Source organism: Salmo trutta, chromosome 2 (assembly GCF_901001165.1).
Source record: "Salmo trutta chromosome 2, fSalTru1.1, whole genome shotgun sequence".
NCBI lineage: Eukaryota > Metazoa > Chordata > Actinopteri > Salmoniformes > Salmonidae > Salmo > Salmo trutta.
In genome coordinates, this window is record NC_042958.1 from 35,812,552 (window position 1) to 35,832,624 (window position 20,073).

The 20,073-nt window shown below is 41.0% G+C and overlaps 1 protein-coding gene across 4 annotated transcripts; it reads left to right on the forward strand.

The window, feature by feature from the left end:
• Window positions 1-249: 249 nt before the first annotated feature.
• LOC115154542 (glucagon family neuropeptides) lies at window positions 250-6,600 on the forward strand. Of its 4 annotated transcripts, XM_029700871.1 has the most exons (7): window positions 250-567; window positions 898-1,002; window positions 2,000-2,134; window positions 2,657-2,761; window positions 3,347-3,481; window positions 3,961-4,081; window positions 6,086-6,600. In XM_029700871.1, exons 2-7 carry the CDS (start codon window positions 905-907, stop codon window positions 6,092-6,094), a joined length of 603 nt encoding a protein of 200 aa, XP_029556731.1. In that variant the 5' UTR covers window positions 250-567; window positions 898-904; the 3' UTR covers window positions 6,095-6,600. The 4 variants fall into 4 exon arrangements, with proteins under 4 accessions (XP_029556731.1, XP_029556713.1, XP_029556721.1 ...); XM_029700853.1 differs by having other exon boundaries at window positions 3,961-6,600; XM_029700861.1 differs by having other exon boundaries at window positions 901-1,002; window positions 3,961-6,600.
• Window positions 6,601-20,073: the final 13,473 nt, after the last annotated feature.

A 20,073-nucleotide genomic window follows, 5' to 3' on the forward strand; every position in this document is an offset into this window, starting at 1 on the left:
AGGTATTGAAATTAACCACGCACAATGATCTCACTTGGCTTACGGCTTATATATGTCACGCTGACAAATACTAGCGTTCATGCATTGTCCCACAATTACGTGGTTGAACTAAACATGCATATGCACTTTATGACTCGGGCCATCTCATTGACGGGAAAGGAAAAGTACTACAGTGTTACATTCCGAGAGGATGGGGGCGATGACGTAGATAGTATCCCCTAGTGTGACCAGTGAAAAAGGCATGCTGTTGGATTCAGGAATAAAAAAAGCCGAGGCAAGCAGGTCTTCAGAACAAAAAGTTTCCTCTGTGAAGACAAACGTGTGGGCTCTTTCTCCTGGGGTTGTTGTGTGCATACAGAGATCCGATCATCGCGTTTTATGTGTGAGCGCACGGAGGGTTGGACACATTAAAGGAGCATCAGGAGGCGGCAGAGACGCTTCACAGACGAAGCAAGAAGAAGAGAGAAAGGGAAGGAGAGAAAGGGAGAGAGAGAGAGAGATTATCTCACTCTCCCAGTCGCAGTCGCAACCGGATCACAGCCAGCTGTACTCTCCACACGGCAATAGGTACGTGATGCTTTCTGAACTTTTACACACACAAACGAGAATTCAGCAACAGGCTTACACTTTAGAAGGTTTGGAGGTAATGTTTGGAGGTCATATTTGGTACTTGAGAATGTTTGGGGCAACACACTTGAGGTGTGTTGCACTCGCAAGCAGAAAGTGATGAATAGATGGGGAGCTTGGATCATTTTTGTGAGCGTATTGTTCTCCAAAATATAAGAAAACCCTATCCATTCTTAAAAAAATATGCATTAATTTCGTTTTTCCTCACTCTGACTTTGGAAATGCTAGATAGCTTTCGCACGTCTAACTTTGTAATCATTTCTTTCTCAGCAGGACAATGTCTAGTAAAGCGACTTTAGCCTTACTCATCTATGGAATCATAATGCACTACAGCATCCACTGCTCACCTCTCGGGCTAAGCTATCCTAACCTTAGGTAGGTACCTGAACACTTCTCCTTCAACTGAGCATCTCTGAATGTAAAATGAACATTGGAAAACGCATTGTTTCTGCTGCCGAGGACAGTAGTTAGGTATTAGATCTAGCCTACTGCAACCACATACGTCTAGACCTATGCCATTTATTGCTATACATTTTTTTTCGTTCAATCAATGTGTGGAGAAAAAAGAAAATAGAAGATATCTACATTAATACACCGTTTTCCCCTCCAGAACATCTTGTCAATTTGAGTATACAAATATATGCTATACATTGAAAGATACTGGTATATGTGTTTTATTTTGAGTTTGAATATGCTGCAATGTTTTGCTATGAGGGGCTTTAGAGCGCCTGGAATCATAGTAGTGGAATATAGCATATTACAAGCTACTGGTAGATCAAGCGTCTGATACAGAACTCTATCTCTGCGTTTAGACGCGTCCCGTGGGAATGACAGAGAGGGGTAATTTGCTGAGGCGTGGGGTAAACGTGGGAGCCACTAATTCATAGAATAACAAGATCGATTTCTTTTGTATTCTCTTAACTAAGCAGACACAATCTGCATTATTTTATTTTTTGAATCACAACTATACATTTTAATTTAGTTTTTGAGATGGTGTTATTTAATTCACAATTAAAATGATTTTAAATTAAACATGTTTTTTTCCCCCATTTCCGATGTGGATGAGTTCGGTTGCCTTTTGGGAAATATAGCCTATGGTTCCACTGTTTTTATGTAAGGTGTTGTAGCTTACTTAGGAATGGCCAATAGCAATTGCAATTATTACACATTTAAGCAGATACATTATGGCTATTGTAGGCCTATCAAATATGTTTTATTCCTCTAATTTCTTAACATGGAATATAGCCTATATAATCTAAAAATGCAAGTAATTTATTTCGGTGTTTATTTTCAGAATTGGTTTAATCATGATTATACATGATTAATCCTATATCAAAAAGCATATAATATTCAAATGCATTTCCGATTTCAGACTTGAAAATGAGGTTTATGACGAGGATGGAAATTCGTTACCGGACTTGGCTTTTGACAGTGATCAAATTGCTTTAAGAAGTCCCCCATCTGTGGCGGACGACGTGTACACTTTATACTACCCACCCGAGAAAAGGTGATTATCATTATAACTACACTCAACCGATTCTTTTTTAATGTCGTTGACATTCATGCTAGACATTTCATTATCGGGCTCATATTTATGTTCATCTATGTTATATGTTTTATGTTAGTAAATGTACTGTACCGTCAATAATCACATTTTGTTATTTAATCTTTTGATGGAAATACCTATAAAAAAATGATCCTTTAAAATAACAAACTTCCCACATTTTCATTGCAGCAAGCTAGACTATGTTTGGTAGCCTGGTATTCAAACGAAGCTAATCGGAAAGCTCTGTGGGCTATAGAATCAAGTTAGAATCCTATATTTAGTAAGCGAACTAAAACAGAACGAGACACTTTTAATATGATCCGGCCATTTCCAAACTCTTGAAATTCCCCAGAATAGCATTGTCCACTATTTCAGCTCACATTTTGGAAAGCAGCCCATATGACGCGTTGGATTTGGTAGGCTAAATACAGTATGTTGCTACTTACGTGTGATCATTTATTGTTTGGCGTTTTATCATCCCAGAACCGAAAGGCATGCAGACGGAATGTTTAATAAAGCCTACAGGAAAGCGCTGGGTCAGTTATCAGCAAGACAATATCTCCATTCTCTGATGGCAAAGCGTGTAGGGTAAGGACATCTTCTTAGTTGTCGTCTCTTATTTTGTGATCTTAGTTATTTTTTGGTGTTCGTTTTCTTCTAACTCAGATTTTCCGAATACTCACTATTCATTCTATGTTTCGTCAAAATTGTCCCGTGTGTCTATGTGTGTGTTCTTCCGACTTGAATTTGACGCCTTCAGGCACAGAGTAGGTTGACTTGATAAAATCTTCGACAGCGCAAATCCGGGTGCGGCATGATTTAGATCGAATCGGTGGATCTCAGTGCTGATATTGTCTCTTTAAGTAGCAAAGCCCAGGATCCACGTGGATGAATACATTTCATTTTCATTATTAATAATTGATGGTGGTAGGGGGTTAGTCCCAAGGGTTGAAGATAAATTTAGGCTTCAATTATTCCCTACATCCTCGAGCAGCCAGCCTAACCATGATGATATCGAAATAAAAATCAATTTGGGATGATTGATTAAAAGTTGAAGAGATGAGAAAATATAAAAAAAATTAAGAGCTGTGCAGTGCAGTCTATGGGCTACATTCCGAGGCAGGGTAGACGTCTCCTAACAGTGAAAACTATCCTGCTCTCCCCCTTTCTTAGTGGAGGGAGCACCATGGAAGACGACTCAGAGCCTCTGTCAAAGCGACACTCGGATGGGATCTTCACAGACAGCTACAGCCGCTACCGAAAGCAAATGGCAGTCAAGAAATACCTGGCGGCAGTCCTTGGGAAAAGGTATAGACAGAGATATAGAAGCAAAGGACGCCGGCTAGCGTATTTGTAGCGTTGCTAAACCAAACTACCATGTGTGTACAGCCCAGATCAAGTCATTTTAAGAAAACTGAACAATTGGTGGATCGCTCTTGTGTTCTTTAAACATGTATTTATGTATGAAGTAAAGCCATTAAAATTAATATTTTGATAATAATATTGTTTTTCTTTTGTACTTAAGCACTTGAGAACGCACAGATCTACTTTGTGGACCAATCCTTTTGTTCAACCTAAATATAGCCTATATTTATTTATTTTTAGACCTACTTAGAAAAGAAGATGAAATGATGTGCACATGATCAATATGCTCTTTACCCTGTCTTTTAAACATTTAAATCCAGATATGAATGCGACGGAAATAAATAGTTTAAAAGACAATCAATGTATTGAATGTTACTTTGTGGCAACTGAAATTAAGAGCTTAGTGTCTTTATTTACAACAGCCCTGAAGACTTAGGTTTTCACCATATTCTACAAGACATAGACTTTGATGCCCTACCGGATGGGGATGAGTTTGAGGCTATTTTGGGAGACTGGCTGAAACAGTTCTCTCCCGAATTTCCGGTGAGTTCCAGGCTCTTTCCCGAGGCCTTGTCTTGAGGGATGTCTCTTGTCCCTCCCTCTTTTTCTCACCTTACCCTGTGATCTTAGCTCCAGATACTAAATACATCCCAGTCTTCTTCTTTTGTCATTTGTGCTCCTGTCTCCCTAGAGATACTGTACAACTGTATCTATATTCACACCTATACTGCATGCAGTATACGTATGAACATTGAATGTGTATGGATATACTGTAAATCCTTTAAAATTCCCCATAAATATCTCATTGGAGGCTGTAGGATAATAATGTGACCGCTAAACAGTATTATAAATACATTATTTATTTAAGGCCAAAACAGACATGACCCAACAGGCTCTAGAATCCTTATATATGGCGGTAATTCAAATACTAAAGTGGAATACTTGTTAGAATGACCCCTATGACCTCCATGACCCTCATAAGATGAGGACCAGAGTGCTTTTAAGCTTTTTTTTCCTTCCTGTTCTTCTTCTTCAGTGTTAAAGAAAATGAGCTTACACTTTTGAACTTTGTGCAAAGTATCTATCTCGTGTTCCTCTGTAGTGGTATACATGTGTTTGAAAAGCTCTTGAAAACCTGGAATGCTGTTAAAGGTTTTCCATTTGTCTCTTCTTGCCACATAAGAAGCATCATGAACATAGAATAACCTGAATGGTCATCGGACTCAAAAAGAAAGTCCAATAAGAAAATTGAGACCATTTCCACTGACATTATACTTTTTATGTGGCTTTACTTAATTTCAATGTATTTTTTATTTTTCATGAGGAACATTTTAGAGGCAATTTGAAGACGTGTTGCACCTTCCTGGTCTACTGTGCTTTCCCCTATCTTGTCATGTGAACCAATGTAAAGCTAGATCGCATGATTAAAGTAATTGCACTAGCCACCAAATCTGTGCAAACTACTGCAATTGGATGGTTTTCTTTGCTCACTGATTGACGTATATACATATGTGTTTTTTCTGGATGTTGTTTTGTTTTTGTTCTCTCCCCAACATTACTGCACAAAGTGTTTGATTGAACGTCTCACCCCTGTCTTCTGTATAGGAAAGCTCAGATGAATGTACTGCAGGGGAGAAGCTTTTAGAAAGAGTTGCGTCATGTTTTCTTTTTAGTCTCTTCTCAATGGGACTTGAGATAAGATTCTGTTACATTCCAATGTATTATATGCCAAAAACAATGCTTGAATGATTGTTGTTTTGAATAATCCTTACGTATCCTGGCAGCCCAAGCACAGCACAGTCAAACTTCTACCTAACCAACAGTTAGACAAAGCCTTAAACGTACTTCACCGTGCCTGTACTATTCTGAACACCACCAATTCCAAACTAGCTTCTCAGTTTACTTGCCTCTTTTTTCTTGATGTAAGTGATCACAAGATGAGAAGCAGAGAAAACCTGTTCAGTGCTAGATAGACCCAAGTACGAGAGGGGGAGTGGGAGGAAGAGAGAGGAATGAGGATAGTGGGTGCGAGAGAGGAGAACAAAGAGAAAGAGGGACACAGAGAAAGAAGAAGAGTCCATGACCAATCGATTCGAGAGAAAACAGGGTGATTTTTGGCAGTGAAAGGAATTTACCAGACAAAGGTTTCCACACCTCATTAGAAGAACTTGGCCTATCATCTCACTTGTACCCATCAGTGACAGATAGACAGAACAAGCCACACTTCTTCTCACTAGAGGCATGATTGGGTTCGCTACTTCTGTATTAGCCATCCCATTTCTCGACACCACGAAAAATAGTTAATAAGATAATGAAAAATGTAGCTTCTGAATCCGTACAGTATACTTCCATTTCCTGGCCCCAAGACATCATATTCACACTTCCCTAAATTGCAAGGAGATCTAACTCCACTAGTGCACCAGGCAGATTCTACAGACACTGTAGGTTAGGTTTGAGCTTTGTGACACTTAGCAGTAGGGCAAAGTTCTTCGATCTGTGCCTGTGTGTATGAAATCAATCTTTCTTTAATTCTGCATTCCCCTCCAGGCTTTGTGACGCAGAATGCAGCTTGCGGCTGTGGTGCCTTGCTTCGACTTTAAAATCGCCACGAATCACAGATGGCTATTTAGTAGCCCTACAATGCTGCAAATCATCAGCTTACATTTCACCATTTGGTTGTTGTTTTTGTGTTGCACAGACATTTGATTGGATCTTTAGTGCCATTAGGTGTAGTCTCCGAGCACTCTTGCTCACAATCATTTCTTTTTACGATTTCTTATTTTTTTTTGAGCACTTAGACTTAGAGATTTGTGGTAGATAGTTGCAAGCATCATGATTACCCTCTTTCCATAATGTGTATCATTTTGAAAGCGCCAACAGCCTTACTAAACGTGAAGATTAAACTTAGAATATATATATATATTTATTGTGTAGAAAATTGATATTAGAGAGTACTATTATAATGAGAAAAAAAATGGCGATCCACAAGGGTTAAGTCTATAAATGTAAAAAAAAAAAAACGGTGTTGTGAAATTTGTATGAATAAATTTTTGTAAACAACACAATTTCGTCTAATCTTTTAAACCCATAACATTGTAAGTAGTTCATCCTCAGCTCATAGGTGAGGATTCTAGAACAGTACCACTGTAAAGTACCATTGTTATACAACAATACACAATAATTGTTAGCTCATTTTAGTCCTGCTCCACACATTATAGTGCATCCATCCAATACGTGTACTTTCTCGCTAGCCCATCACACCAAAATGCCTAAAGAGAAATCACAGAAAGGAGGACGGAGGGAGAGAAGACTAGGACAAAGGACAAGAGAATACCGTTTTTCAGGTATCTAGGCACCTAAAGGGTACCACATAATTATATAGGGGTACTCTAAATAATCATCTGAAACAATCAACAAACAAAAACAACAACAAATGGATATTAAAGGAACCAAGTGTCCATAACTACAGTCTTCTAAAAATACAGTACATTTTGTACTGCTAAAAGCACAGTACAAACCACAAATGTCCTTGCTGTCCATAAATGTCTTACTAAACAAATAACCTCAATAAATACCGTGAATCGTCTTATAAGTACAATAAATGAACATTAAGATACTAAGAGATACACTACCCGTAGGAATCATGGATATAAGGGTGAAAACTCAGACTGCTGTCTCTGCCCTTCAAAGAATCCAAGAACACTAAATTGCTCTTTGGCGTGAATACTGTGAAACCCTGAGTCTTCACTTGGTGGGGTGTCGATACTCCCAGACCCTCTTGGGACGGCACCAGCGGCGAGACAGACGTGGGAGGGATCTCCCGACCAGTACCACCCACCTGCTGTCCTGCTGCACCCAACATCCGACTAGGACGTCACAGATGAAGAACTTGGGCCATGATGGCGTCTATAACAAGCCTACAGTATATATCAGACCACCAATTCTCAATGGCACGTTCTTTACCCTGATAGAAAAGGTAAAGGAACTCTCCAACCAAGGTGCATAAATTGAGGAGCAAAATGAAGTGAGGAATGAAGTGAGGAAATGCGAAAAATCAAATAAATATACTCAACATGCAAACCACTAGACCTAAAGGTTACATACAATACACACACATGTATATGCACACATATGGTACACTACATAGCCAATCCAACAAGTGTCTATAGCTACCGAGGTGGCTCTCCATCCGAAAGCAGTCAATATTACTGTGCACAACACTAATCAATCATTTGATGTTGCTCCCTACCTTAGTGTGAGGTTACAGATGGGTCAGACATATTTACTTATCTGTACATTTGTATTTTAAACACTCGACCCACCACACACACATTAAACCCAGGCAGGCAGGCTCTTAACAGGCTGCTTGTGGGTTTGAGCTTTGTCATGGGTCCAGTCCCACAATAGATACAAGAACACCCAGCTCCTCAGTCCCCATGGTAACAAAGACAACAGAAGATAGACCATCATGCCCATCTTAGAAGTGCAAGTGACTATGCAATGGACACCACATCATTTGTGTGGAATGAACACAATTTGTTAGAAATATCATAGGAATCAAGTGCTGTAATAAAGCACATACTATGTCACTCTGACTTTGTTTGGTTTCACTGAGAACCTTTTTTAGTTTTGTTTCTACACCTGTGTTCTGGGTGAGATTTATCTATATGGTTGACTAAGTGCGCAGTGGAGGGGCTTTACGGTGCCCGAGTGTGTTCCACTGTGGTGCCCTTATTGAAAAAATACATGATTTCACATGTACAATTTCAACACGTTTTGCACATGTCATATTTTATTTCACATGAAAAATCTCACATGGGATGTCATGTGAAAACGTGGCTTTGGAAAAGTTTCACATGCTGATATTTCACATGTGGATTTTCCCATTTGATCACATAACCTTTCATATGTGGATTCAAATGTTCACATGTGCATAGATTTCACAGGAGATTTCACAGGTGATGCCTGGGAAACAAAAATGACTTGTTAGGATGTCCCTGGAAGGTCACCAAATACTCACAGTGGTTTCAACTTATGTATTAAACACATTTTGACATACATGATTACATTGTGTATATTTATTTATACAGTAAATATTATTAAACCTCAACCTCTTGGTTCATGGCAATCCAATCTTCCTGCTACGCCACCACGTCTGTGTCAATGACTGATTCACCTGTATTCCTACACTTTGGAGTTGACAGTAAATCTCAGCTTTGTATAATACATTCAAAAACAAATATTATATTTATCAATGTGATTCAGGAGTAACATGAAAACAGAATAATATGCCTCACCAACATTAGACAATATACAGAAAACCCCAAAATTGTTGAAATAATTAAATCAATAATGCGAGAATAGTGATTGAGTAAATAACAGTGCAGATGGCACTCTTTTGCTAAGTGCAGAAACATATTATAGGTAATGAGTGTGTAGGGGACTTCTGAGAATGCTGCAGAGTTGGTGGTGCAGCAGAAAGCTCAGAGTACACTAAATGTAATCATGTTGTCACTGATTCCTTATTTTTACACTGTTTTAGCTAAACAGCATACCACTTACCTTAAAACCCCCATGCCATTCCACTACTTCCCTTACAAAAAAATGTCACATGTGAAATTACATTTTTACATGTAAAATAGCTGATTCACATGTTGAGCTGAAAGGTTCACATGTGAAAATAAAAGAGCCACATGTGAGGTCAATTGTTCCCAATTTAGAGTTCATACACTACCTTCAAAAGTTTGGAGTCACTTAGAAATGTCCGTGTTTTTGAAAGAAAATACAATTTTTTGTCCATTAAAATAACTTCAAATTGATCAGAAATACAGTGTAGACATTGTTAATATTGTAAATGACTACTGTAGCTGGAAACGACAGATTTTTAATGGAATATCTACATAGGCGTACAGAGGCCCATTATCAGCAACCATCACTCCTGTGTTCCAATGGAACGTTGCGTTAGCTAATCCAAGTTTATCATTTTAAAAGGCTAATTGATCATTAGAAAACCCTTTTGCAATTATGTTAGCACAGCTGAAAACTGTTGTCCTGACTAAAGAAGCAATAAAACTGGCCTTCTTTAGACAAGTTGAGTATCTGGAGCATCAGCATTTGTGGGTTCGATTACACGCTCAAAGTGGCCAGAAACAAAGAACTTTCTTCTGAAACTCGTCAGTCTATTCTGGTTCTGAGAAATGAAAGCTATTCCATGCGAGAAATTGCCAAGAAACTGAAGATCTCGTACAACGCTGTGTACTACTCCCTTCAAAGAACAGCGCAAACTGGCTCTAACCAGAATAGAAAAAGGAGTGGGAGGCCCCGGTGCACAACTGAGCAAGAGGACAAGTGCATTAGAGTGTCTAGTTTGAGAAACAGAGGCCTCACAAGTCCTCAACTGGCAGCTTCATTAAACCCACAAAACACCAGTCTCAACGTCAACAGTGAAGAGGCTACTCCGGGATGCTGGCCTTCCGGGATGCTAACACAACGTGCCATTGGAACACAGGAGTGATGGTTGCTGAAAATTGGCCTCTGTACGCCTATGTAGATATTCCATAAAAAATCTGTCGTTTCCAGCTACAATAGTCATTTACAATGTTAACAATGTCTACACTGTATTTATGATCAATTTGATCATAATTAGTTATTTTAATGGACAAAAAATGTGCTTTTCTTTCAAAAACAAGGACATTTCTAAGTGACCCCAAACTTTTGAAAGGTAGTGTATGTTAACACCACCTTTTCACATGTGAGGAGAATAACATGTTTTCACCTCATGTGAATTGCAGATTTAGATGTGAAATTAGCAACAACAACAAAAAATTTGGAATTTAAGTTCCATATGTCAAAAACATTCATATGTTAAAATTTAATTTGCGATTTCTTATGTCAAAAACATTCAAATGTTGTCACGTGTAGTTTCATGGTATCACATGTTGACATTTGTGACATTTATTTCACATGAGCTCATGTTTTCACATGTGCTCAAATGTTTTCACATGTGTAGTTTCATGTTATCACATAAAATCACATGTGAAATTCATGTGTTTTTTCTATAAGTGTGGTGATACTAATCAGAGGTGGATCCAGGCTAGGTCGCTGTCTGTCTCTGTGCCCTCTGGTCTGCCAAGAGGGGGTGTAGGTGTGAGGTGGCGCCCCAGCCTGGCTGTGCCTCCCGGAGGCACCTGGAATACCACCACAAACCCCCCAGCGGGACGCAAGCGGAACCTTTTAATGCCTGTCGTGCCAGATTAGAGCTAATGACCTCAAACTGATCCCCTCCATATCTCATGTGGCCACCGCAGGGGCAGCCAGGGACAGCCAGGGACCTTTCACAGACATCACAGACTCTGCCTCCGACCCACCAACCCAACCCTGCTCCTCCTGCCATTTCTCCCCCACTATGGTTCAATAAACATTTCATCGGAAGTCAATGGGACACTGAGGAGGCGTGGTTCCAGACAGTCTGCAGGGAATACTGTACTGTAAGGACGTCAGGATGAGGTTGCTGGCCAAGCCTCACAAAGCCTGGCGCGTCTTCCCCCTCCTCTGTCAGTCGCTTCCTCCCTCCTCCCTCCCAGATAGACACAAAGCCAGGGGCTTTGATTGTGCGGCCGCAGCCCCGGGCCTCAGCAGAGCACAGAAAAAGGATGATCAATGGGAGTGATCTGATTTCTCCAGCCCTCTGTCAGACCCCCTCTTAACCCTGCTAACCCAATCAGCCCACGTTGCCAGGCAACGGGCCCCGGGAGGATGCGCTGGGGATGCGGTGGAGCTGGGCGGGGCCGCGTTGGCCTTCCTGGACACCCAACGATCCTACTGGGTATATTTCACACAATTGGCTTTAGTCGGTGGACTCGGCGCTGGCAGCGCTCTGCTTTACCAGCTCTGATGGCAGCATGGAGGGACTAATGATGAATGGGTCCTCCGAGAGAGGAAGAGAGACAGAGCTCAGTGTCATATCTTAACAGCACACGAATGCACGCACGCACACACAGACACACACACACACACACTCAACAGAGCCTCAGAGTGTCATATCCTAGTAGTACAATCACACAAAGCCACACACAGCCTCGCACAACTAGAGTATACAATCAACTAGAGCCACACCCTGCTTCGTAAGATGAGACAATAGCATCAAACCACACACATCCTCAGAGAGAAGCACAGTTGCCTTTCTATACCGCCAGCCTGATGTGTAGCCAAAGTGTTTTATATTATCTTTGTTGTTTACTGGAAAGTCCATGAGGATAACAATGTGTAGATCAGACTTTTATTATGACATTTGAGTCTTTTTACTATACTTTTTATGCAACAGCTGTTCAATAATTAAAACATTTTAATAAATGTATTCACATATGCCCAGGTTTTACAGACTTTTCTTCAACCTGGTAGACTGTACAGTAATAGGGTTAAATGGTTAAACAGTTATATCAAAGATTTGTATAACTAACCCAAGATGCATTGTATCCAATGGGAGTAAATTAAGCATAGTGGGCAGAACAAGCAAGGAGGGGGGCACAGCCAAGCACAAGCTAGCAATGTCCTATTGGCGCGTTCTAGCATGTATTTGCATATTGCAGTTAGGAAACGCCGACTCTGTGAAGTGCATCTGGCTCCGTCTTTTATGTGGTTTAAAATAAAAAACAGAAATATTACATTTACATAAGCATTCAGACCCTTTACTCAGTACTTTGTTGAAGCACATTTGGCAGCAATTTTACAGCCTCGAGTCTTCTTGGGTATGACACTACAAGCTTGGCACACCTGTATTTGGGTAATGTCTCACATTCTCTCTGGAGATCCTCTCAAGCTTTGTCAGGTTGGATGGGGAGCGTTGCTGCACAGATATTTTCAGGTCTTTCCAGAGATGTTCGATCGGGTTCAAGTCCGGGCTCTGGCTGGGCCATTTGAGTACATTCAGAGACTTGTCCCAAAACCCCTCCAGTGTTGTCTTGGCTGTGTGCTTGGGGTTGTTGTCCTGTTGGAAGGTGAACCTTCGCCCCAGTCTGAGGTCATGGGCACTCTGGAGGAGGTTGTCATCAAGGATCTCTCTGTACTTTGCTCCGTTCATCTTTGCCTCAATCCTGACTAGTCTCCCAATCCCTGCTGCTGAAAAACACCCCCACAGCATGATGCTGCCACCACCATGCTTCACCGTAGGTATGGTTCCAGGTTGCCTCTAGAAGTGACGCTTGACTTTCAGGCCAAAGAGTTCCATCTTTGTTACATCAAACCACAGAATCTTGTTTCTCATGGTTTGAGAGTCTTTAGGTGCTTTTTGGCAAACTTCAAGTGGGCTGTCATGTGACTTTTACTGAGGAGTTGCTTCCGTCTGGCCAGGCTACCATAAAGGCCTGATTGGGGGAGTGCTTCAGAGATGGTTGTCCTTCTGGAAGGTTCTCCCATCTCCACAGAGGAACTCTGGAGCTCTGTCAGTGTGACCATCGGGTTCTTGGTCACCTCCCTGACCAAGGAACTTCTCCCCCGATTGCTCAGTTTGGCTGGGTGGCCAGCTCTAGGAAGAGTTTTGATGGTTCCAAACTTCTTCCATTTAAGAATGATGGAGGCCACTGTGTTCTTGGGGACCTTCAATGCTGCAGAAATGTTTTGGTACCCTTCCCCAGATCTGTGCCTCGACACAATCCTGTCTCGGACCTCTACGGACAATTCCTTCGACCTCATGGCTTGGTTTTTGCACTGACATGCACTGTCAACTGTGGGACCTTATATAGACAGGTGTGTGCCTTTCCAAATCATGTCCAATCAATAAAATGTACCACAGGTGGACTCCAATCAAGTTGTAGAAACATCTCAAGGATGATCAATGGAAACAGGATGCATCTGAGATCAATTTCGAGTCTCATAGCAAAGGGTCTGAATACTTCGGTAAATAAGGTATTTCTGTTTTGTTTTTAACTTCTTATGGATACTTAGGACGGTAGCGTCCCACCTGGCAAACATCTGGTGAAATGGCAGAGCGCCAAATTCAAATTAAATTACTATAAATATTAAACTTTCATGAAATCACAAGTGCAATACATCAAAATAAAGCTTAACTTGTTGTTAATCCAGCCAAGCTGTCAGATTTCAAAAAGGTATTATGGCGAAAGCAAACCATGCGATTATCTGAGGACAGCGCCCAGCACACAGATGCAAAACAAATCATTTTCAACCAGGGAGTTGCGACACGAAACTCAGAAATAGCAATATAATATATGCCTTACCTTTGAAGATCTTCTTCTGTTGGCACTCCAAAAGGTCCCAGTTACATTACAAATGGTCCTTTTGTTCGATAAAGTCCTTCTTTATATCGATAAAAACTAAGTTTAGCTGGCGCGCTTCAGTCAATAATCCACTCGGTTTCCTTCCTTCAAAATGCATACAAAATGAATCCCAAACGTTACCAATAAACTTATCCAAACAAGTCAATCAACATTTATAATCAAACCTTAGGTACCCTAATACGCAAATAAACAATAACATTTAAGACGGAGAATCGTTATTGTCTTTACTGGAGATAAACAAAAAGAATACGCTCTCTCGGCCATGCGCTTGGAAACACTACAGCCAAAATGGGGAGCCACTTAGAAAAACTACAACTTCTCCCTCATTTTTCCAAAAACCAGCCTGAAACTCTTTCTAAAGACTGTTGACATCTAGTGGAAGCCCTAGGAGCTGCAATCGGGGACGATTTCCCCCTATTATAAAAGTGCCAGGCATTGAAATCAGTGGTATGCTGATTTAAAAAAAAAAATGTATGGTTTGTCCTCGGGATTTTGCCTGCCATTTCAGTTCTGTTATATTCACAGAATATTTTTAACAGTTTTAGAAACTTTAGAGTGTTTTCTATCTACCAATTATATGCATATCCTAGCTTCTGGGCCTGAGTAGCAGGCAGTTTACTTTGGGCACGCTTTTCATCCAGACGTCAAAATACTGCCCCCAATCCCAAAGAAGTTAAATACATTTGCAAAAATGTCTAAAAACATGTTTTCACTTTGTCATTATGAGGTATTGTGTCTAGATGTGCTGAGGATTTTTTTCAATCCATTTTAGAATAAGTCTGTAACGTAAAAAAATGTGTAAAAAGTCAAGGGGTCTGAATACTTTACGAATGCACTGTATTTCTCTCTTATTCCCAGCCTCCATGTCTCCCTCCTATCTGCCTGTCTACCACTCCCTCTCTCTTGCTCTTTAATATTCAATATTCCTACTTCCAGCTCTATAAATAACTATATTTATCCGACTCGCTTATTGATCTCTAATCAATATATGGGCGTGGCCAGAAAACCTGCCTCCAATTACTGAATCCCGTCACAGATAGAGATAGAAAGTAAGAAGGAGAAAGAGAAACCACAGCCAGAGCTAGAGATTGAGATAAGAGCAAGTGAGATGGGGGTTGAGATCAACAAAGTTCTTTCCCTGCTCTCTACCATACATTCTGCATAGACCCTCGACCCCCCTCCTCCTGCTCCACAGATCTCCGCCCCACCCCAGGAACCCCATGGCTCTCTAGGGGCCAGCTGAGTGACAGCTTTCTGGAGGGGAATCCACATGCCGCAGCCCTTTCATCAGCACCTCCCTCTGGGCCCTGTCTGTCTGACTGCTCAACAATGCAGCGTGGATGGAAGCGTGTTGGGGAACTAAGAGCCTCTGTGTGTTTTATGAGGGTTTGTGTTTGTGATGTGTGGGGGTTGTGTGTGTGTAGGGAGGGTGTTTGTGTGTGTGTGTGTGTGTGTGTGTGTGTGTGTGTGTGTGTATGTGTGTGGGGGGAGGTGTATATGCATGTATGAGTGTGGTGTGCATGTGTGCGTATGTGCATGTTTCCGTGTGTGCTTCCTTGCATGTGTGTGTCCTTGGATTCTGATTGGCTGCTGAGATCCTAGTCATTCCCAGAGTCACAGTAGGCCTTGTTAGTCGTTCTATGTGAGAAGTGGGTGAGATGTCTTGCCAGGGGTCTGCATGGTGAAGCTTGAGGTGAAGGAGAGGTGTTGGTGTATGTATTATTTTCAAAAAGTTCTCTGTGAAAAGGGTTTAATGACGAGCCTTGCCTCTGAATTATTGAATTACTTTCACATTCATATCTCTATCCATCTCCAACAAGTATCCTGCTTTCCCTCTCTCTCTCTTGCTTTCCCTCTCTCTCTCTCTCTCTCTGTTCCTGGTTTGGGACTGAACTATGTCCTCATTACCCAGCTGTCAGCTGCCCCCACATGTCACATCCTCGCACACATTAGCAATAGCATACTGTATGATTCACACACTTATCTCCAAGTATTTTCCAGACACACGCACACACAAAAACATGTGGACACGCTCACGCGCACACGCACTCAAACACATACACATGCACACACACACACACACGCACACACACACACAAATCCATTTGCCGCCAAGAAGTGGAGAGATGCTCTTCACCTGTACAAGCCGACATTTTGGTCGGTGAGGCCAGACACACTTATATCAAGTCATCCACAGTTGTTTTGTGTCACGGGTGTCGTAGGGTGTAGACCAAAACGCAGCGGGAAAATGTATACTCATCTTCTTTTTATTAGTGAAGAAGGAAAAACACAAACAACGTATACAAAAACAAACAAACTAGACAGTCTCGTCAGGCACACAGCAAAACAAGAAACAATCTCCCACAAAATCCCATGACAAACACATTCCTATTTATAGGACCTTCAATCAGAGGCAACGATAGACAGCTGCCTCCAACTGAAGGCCCCAACACCAATTAGCTAAACATAGAAATACAAACGACTAGACTGAACATAGAAATAAACTAACATAGAACAATAACCAAAACCCTGGACAAATAAATCAAATACCCCTCTACATACACAACCACCCTGAACCATATAAACCAAATACCCCCCCCTACATGAACACATACACAAACACACCCTGAACCACATAAAACAAATACCCCCTGCCACGTCCTGACCAAACTATAAGAACAAATAACCCCTTTACTGGTCAGGACGTGACATTTTGTGTGTGGGCAACATTCGCAGTTCAACAGTACATAATATCGGAGGTAGCATTTTACTGAAATATAGAAACGGTAAAAAGAGGAAAACACTTTCCGCTATACAGTTGTGTTGAAGGAACCTTTGCTTTTGACCTGTTTAGGATAGGGGGCAGTATTTTCACGGCCGGATTAAAAACGTACCCGATTTCATCTGGTTATTACTCCTGCCCAGAAACTAGAATATGCATATAATTAGTAGATGTGGATAGAAAACACCCTAAAATTTCTAAAACTGTTTGAATGGTGTCTGTGAGTATAACAGAACTCATATGGCAGGCCAAAACCTGAGGAGATTCTATATGGGAAGTGCCCTGTCTGACCATTTCTTGGCCTTCTTTAGCCTCTTTATCGAAAATAGAGGATCTCTGCTGTAACGTGACATTTTCTAAGGCTCCCATAGGCTCTCAGAAGGCGCCAAAACGGGGAATGATGACTCTGCAGTCCCTGGGCGAAAAACAGTAGGGCTTTTGGAAAGTGGTCGTTCTGAGAACAATGACATGGGTGCGCGTGTGCATGTGAAGACTCCATTTTCTATTTTCAGTGTTTGAACGAAAACAAGGTCTCCCAGTCTGAATATTATCGCTATTTTACGAGAAAAATCGCATAAAAATTGATTTTAAACAGCGTTTGACATGCTTCGAAGTACGGTAATGGAATATTTTGAATTATTTTGTCACGATATGCGCCGGCGCGTCACCCTTCGGATAGTGTCTTGAACGCAAGAACAAAACGCAGCTATTTGGATATAACTATGGATTATTTGGAACCAAAAGAACATTGGGTGTTGAAGTAGAAGTCCTGGGAGTGCATTCTGACGAAGAACAGCAAAGGTATTCCAATTTTTCTTATAGTAAATCTGAGTTTGGTGAGTGCCAAACTTGGTGGGTGTCAAAATAGCCAGCCATAGCTAGCCAGCTATTTTAAAATTGGACACCGCGATTGCATAAAGAAGTTCTGTATCTATAATTCTTAAAATAATTGTTATGTTTTTTGTGAACATTTATCGTGAGTAATTTAGTAAATTCACCGGAAGTTTGACGTGGGTATGCTAGTTCTGAACGTCACATGCTAATGTAAAAAGCTGTTTTATGATATAAATATGAACTTGATTGAACAAAACATCCATATATTGTATAACATAATGTCCTAGGAGTGTCATCTGATGAAGATCGTCAAAGGTTAGTGCTGTATTTAGCTGTGGTTTTGGTTTTTGTGACATTATATGCTAGCTTGAAAAATGGGTGTGCGATTATTTCTGGCTGGGTACTCTCCTGACATAATCTAATGTTTTGCTTTCGTTGTAAAGCCTTTTTCAAATCGGACAATGTGGTTAGATAAAGGAGAGTCTTGTGTTTAAAATGGTGTAAAATAGTCATATGTTTGAAAAATTGAAGTTTTTGGATTTTTGAGGAGTTTGTAATTCGCGCCACGCTCTATCATTGGATATTGTCGAGGCGTTCCGCTAGCGGCACATCTAGATGTAATAAGAGCTCTGTGTGACTTTATTCAATCAAGAAAAATAAGCTGTTTCTAGTCTAGTCATTGGTCATGTCTACCATCACATCAATCCAGAACGTTTTGGAGTTGACTGATAGGAACCCCAGTTAAGAATGTAGCCATTTGTTACAGATGCAATTGATTTGGGTACACCTGTCTTTGCTCAATCTGTTCTAAAGGGAAGTACAGATCAGGTGTAAATAAATCTGAGGAATTGAGTTCTCAATCTCTTGGAAAAATTCAGTCATCTTTTATAAACCAGTGTCAGAGAGTGATGTGAGTGAGATACTTCTCTCCCCCCAAAGCAATTCTTCATAAATGCTGTGATTTCTCATCTCTGAAGTATACCTACAAATTATCCGCTGCAAGTTTTGCAACCCCTATTACTACCCTGTTCAACCTCTCCTTCCTATAGTCTGAGATCCCTTAAGATTGGAAAGCTGCCGCGGTCATCCCCCTCTTCAAAAGGGGAGACACTCTAGACCCAAACTGTTACAAACCTATATCCATTCTGCCCTGCCTTTCTAAAGTCTTCGAAAGCCAAGTTAACAAACAGATCACCGACCATTTTGAATCCCACCGTACCTTCTCCGCTATGCAATCTGGTCATGGGTGCACCTCAGCCACGCTCAAGGTCCTAAACAATATCATAACCGTCATCGATAAAAGACAGTAATGTGCAGCCGTCTTCATCGACCTGGCCAAGGCTTTCTACTCTGTCAATCACTGTATTCTTATCGGCAGACTCAATAGCCTTGGTTTCTCAAATGACTGCCTCGCCTGATTCACCAACTACTTCTCAGATAGAGTTCAGTGTGTTAAATCGGAGGGCCTAATTTATTGAAAATGAAATACAGAAATATCTTCTTTACATAAGTATTCACACCCATGAGCCAATACATGTTAGAATCGCCTTTGGCAGCAGTTACAGCTGTGAGTCTTTCTGGTTAAGTCTCTAAGACCTTTGCACACCTGGATTGTACAATATTTCCCCATTATTATTTTCATAATTCTTCAAGCTCTGTCACATTGCTACACCACCATTTTCAAGTCTTGCCATATATTTTCAAGCAGATTTAGTCAAAACTGTAACTCGGCCACTCAGGACCATTCACTGTCTTCTAGGTAAGCGACTCCAGTGTAGATTTATGTTTTAGGTTGTTGTCCTGCTGAAAGATGAATTAATAGCAGACTGCACCAGGTTTTTCCTCTAGGATTTTACCTGTGTTTAGCTCCATTCTGTTTCTTTTTAACCCTTAAAACCCCCCATCCTTAACAATTACAAGCATACCCATAACATGATGCAGTCACCACAATGCTTGAAAATATGAAGAGTGATACTCAGTAATGTGTCTTATTGGATATGGCTCAAACATAATACTTTGTATTCAGGACAAAAAGTTTACTGTTTTGCCACATTTTTGGCAGTTTTACTTGTTTAGTGCCTTGTTGCAAACGGGATGCATGTTTTGTAATGTTTTAATTCTGTACAGGCTTCCTTTTTCACTCTATCAATTAATATTGTGGAGTAACTACAATACTGTTCATCTATCCTCAGTTTTTTCCAATCACTGCCATTAAACTCTAACTGTGTCACGACTCCTACCGAAGGTAGCTCCCCCTCCTGCTCGGGTGGCGCTCGACGGTCGTCGTCACCGGCCTACTAGCTGCTACTGATTCCCTTTTTTCCCCCTTTTCATTTATTGTTTGCACCTGTTTTGTGTTGGGCTGATTAGCTGGGCTATGTTAGCCAGTAGGCCCGCATGCTCTGTGTGCGGGATTGTTGATCTGTGTTTTGCTTGTGTACACGCTCATGTGTTTAGGTGCTAGTGCGTGGTTTGCGCCGACTATTTTCTGTCCCCTGTGTTTGGGGCACTTTGGTTTTGTGTGCGCTCTGGATCGCTGTGGGGTGGCTTGTGTTTCGCCGTTGTGTTCATTAAAAACACTACCCTGTATTCTCTGCTTCCTGCGCCTGACTACTCACCCACTACGC

Excerpts from the sequence above, each read along its gene's own strand:
- LOC115154542 (XM_029700853.1), top strand. The coding sequence starts at position 905 with ATGTCTAGTAAAGCGACTTTAGCCTTACTCATCTATGGAATCATAATG. Across the intron at positions 1,003-1,999 it reads CTAAGCTATCCTAACCTTAG|ACTTGAAAATGAGGTTTATG; the intron begins GTAGGTACCTGA and ends TTCCGATTTCAG. Across the intron at positions 2,135-2,656 it reads TACTACCCACCCGAGAAAAG|AACCGAAAGGCATGCAGACG; the intron begins GTGATTATCATT and ends TTATCATCCCAG.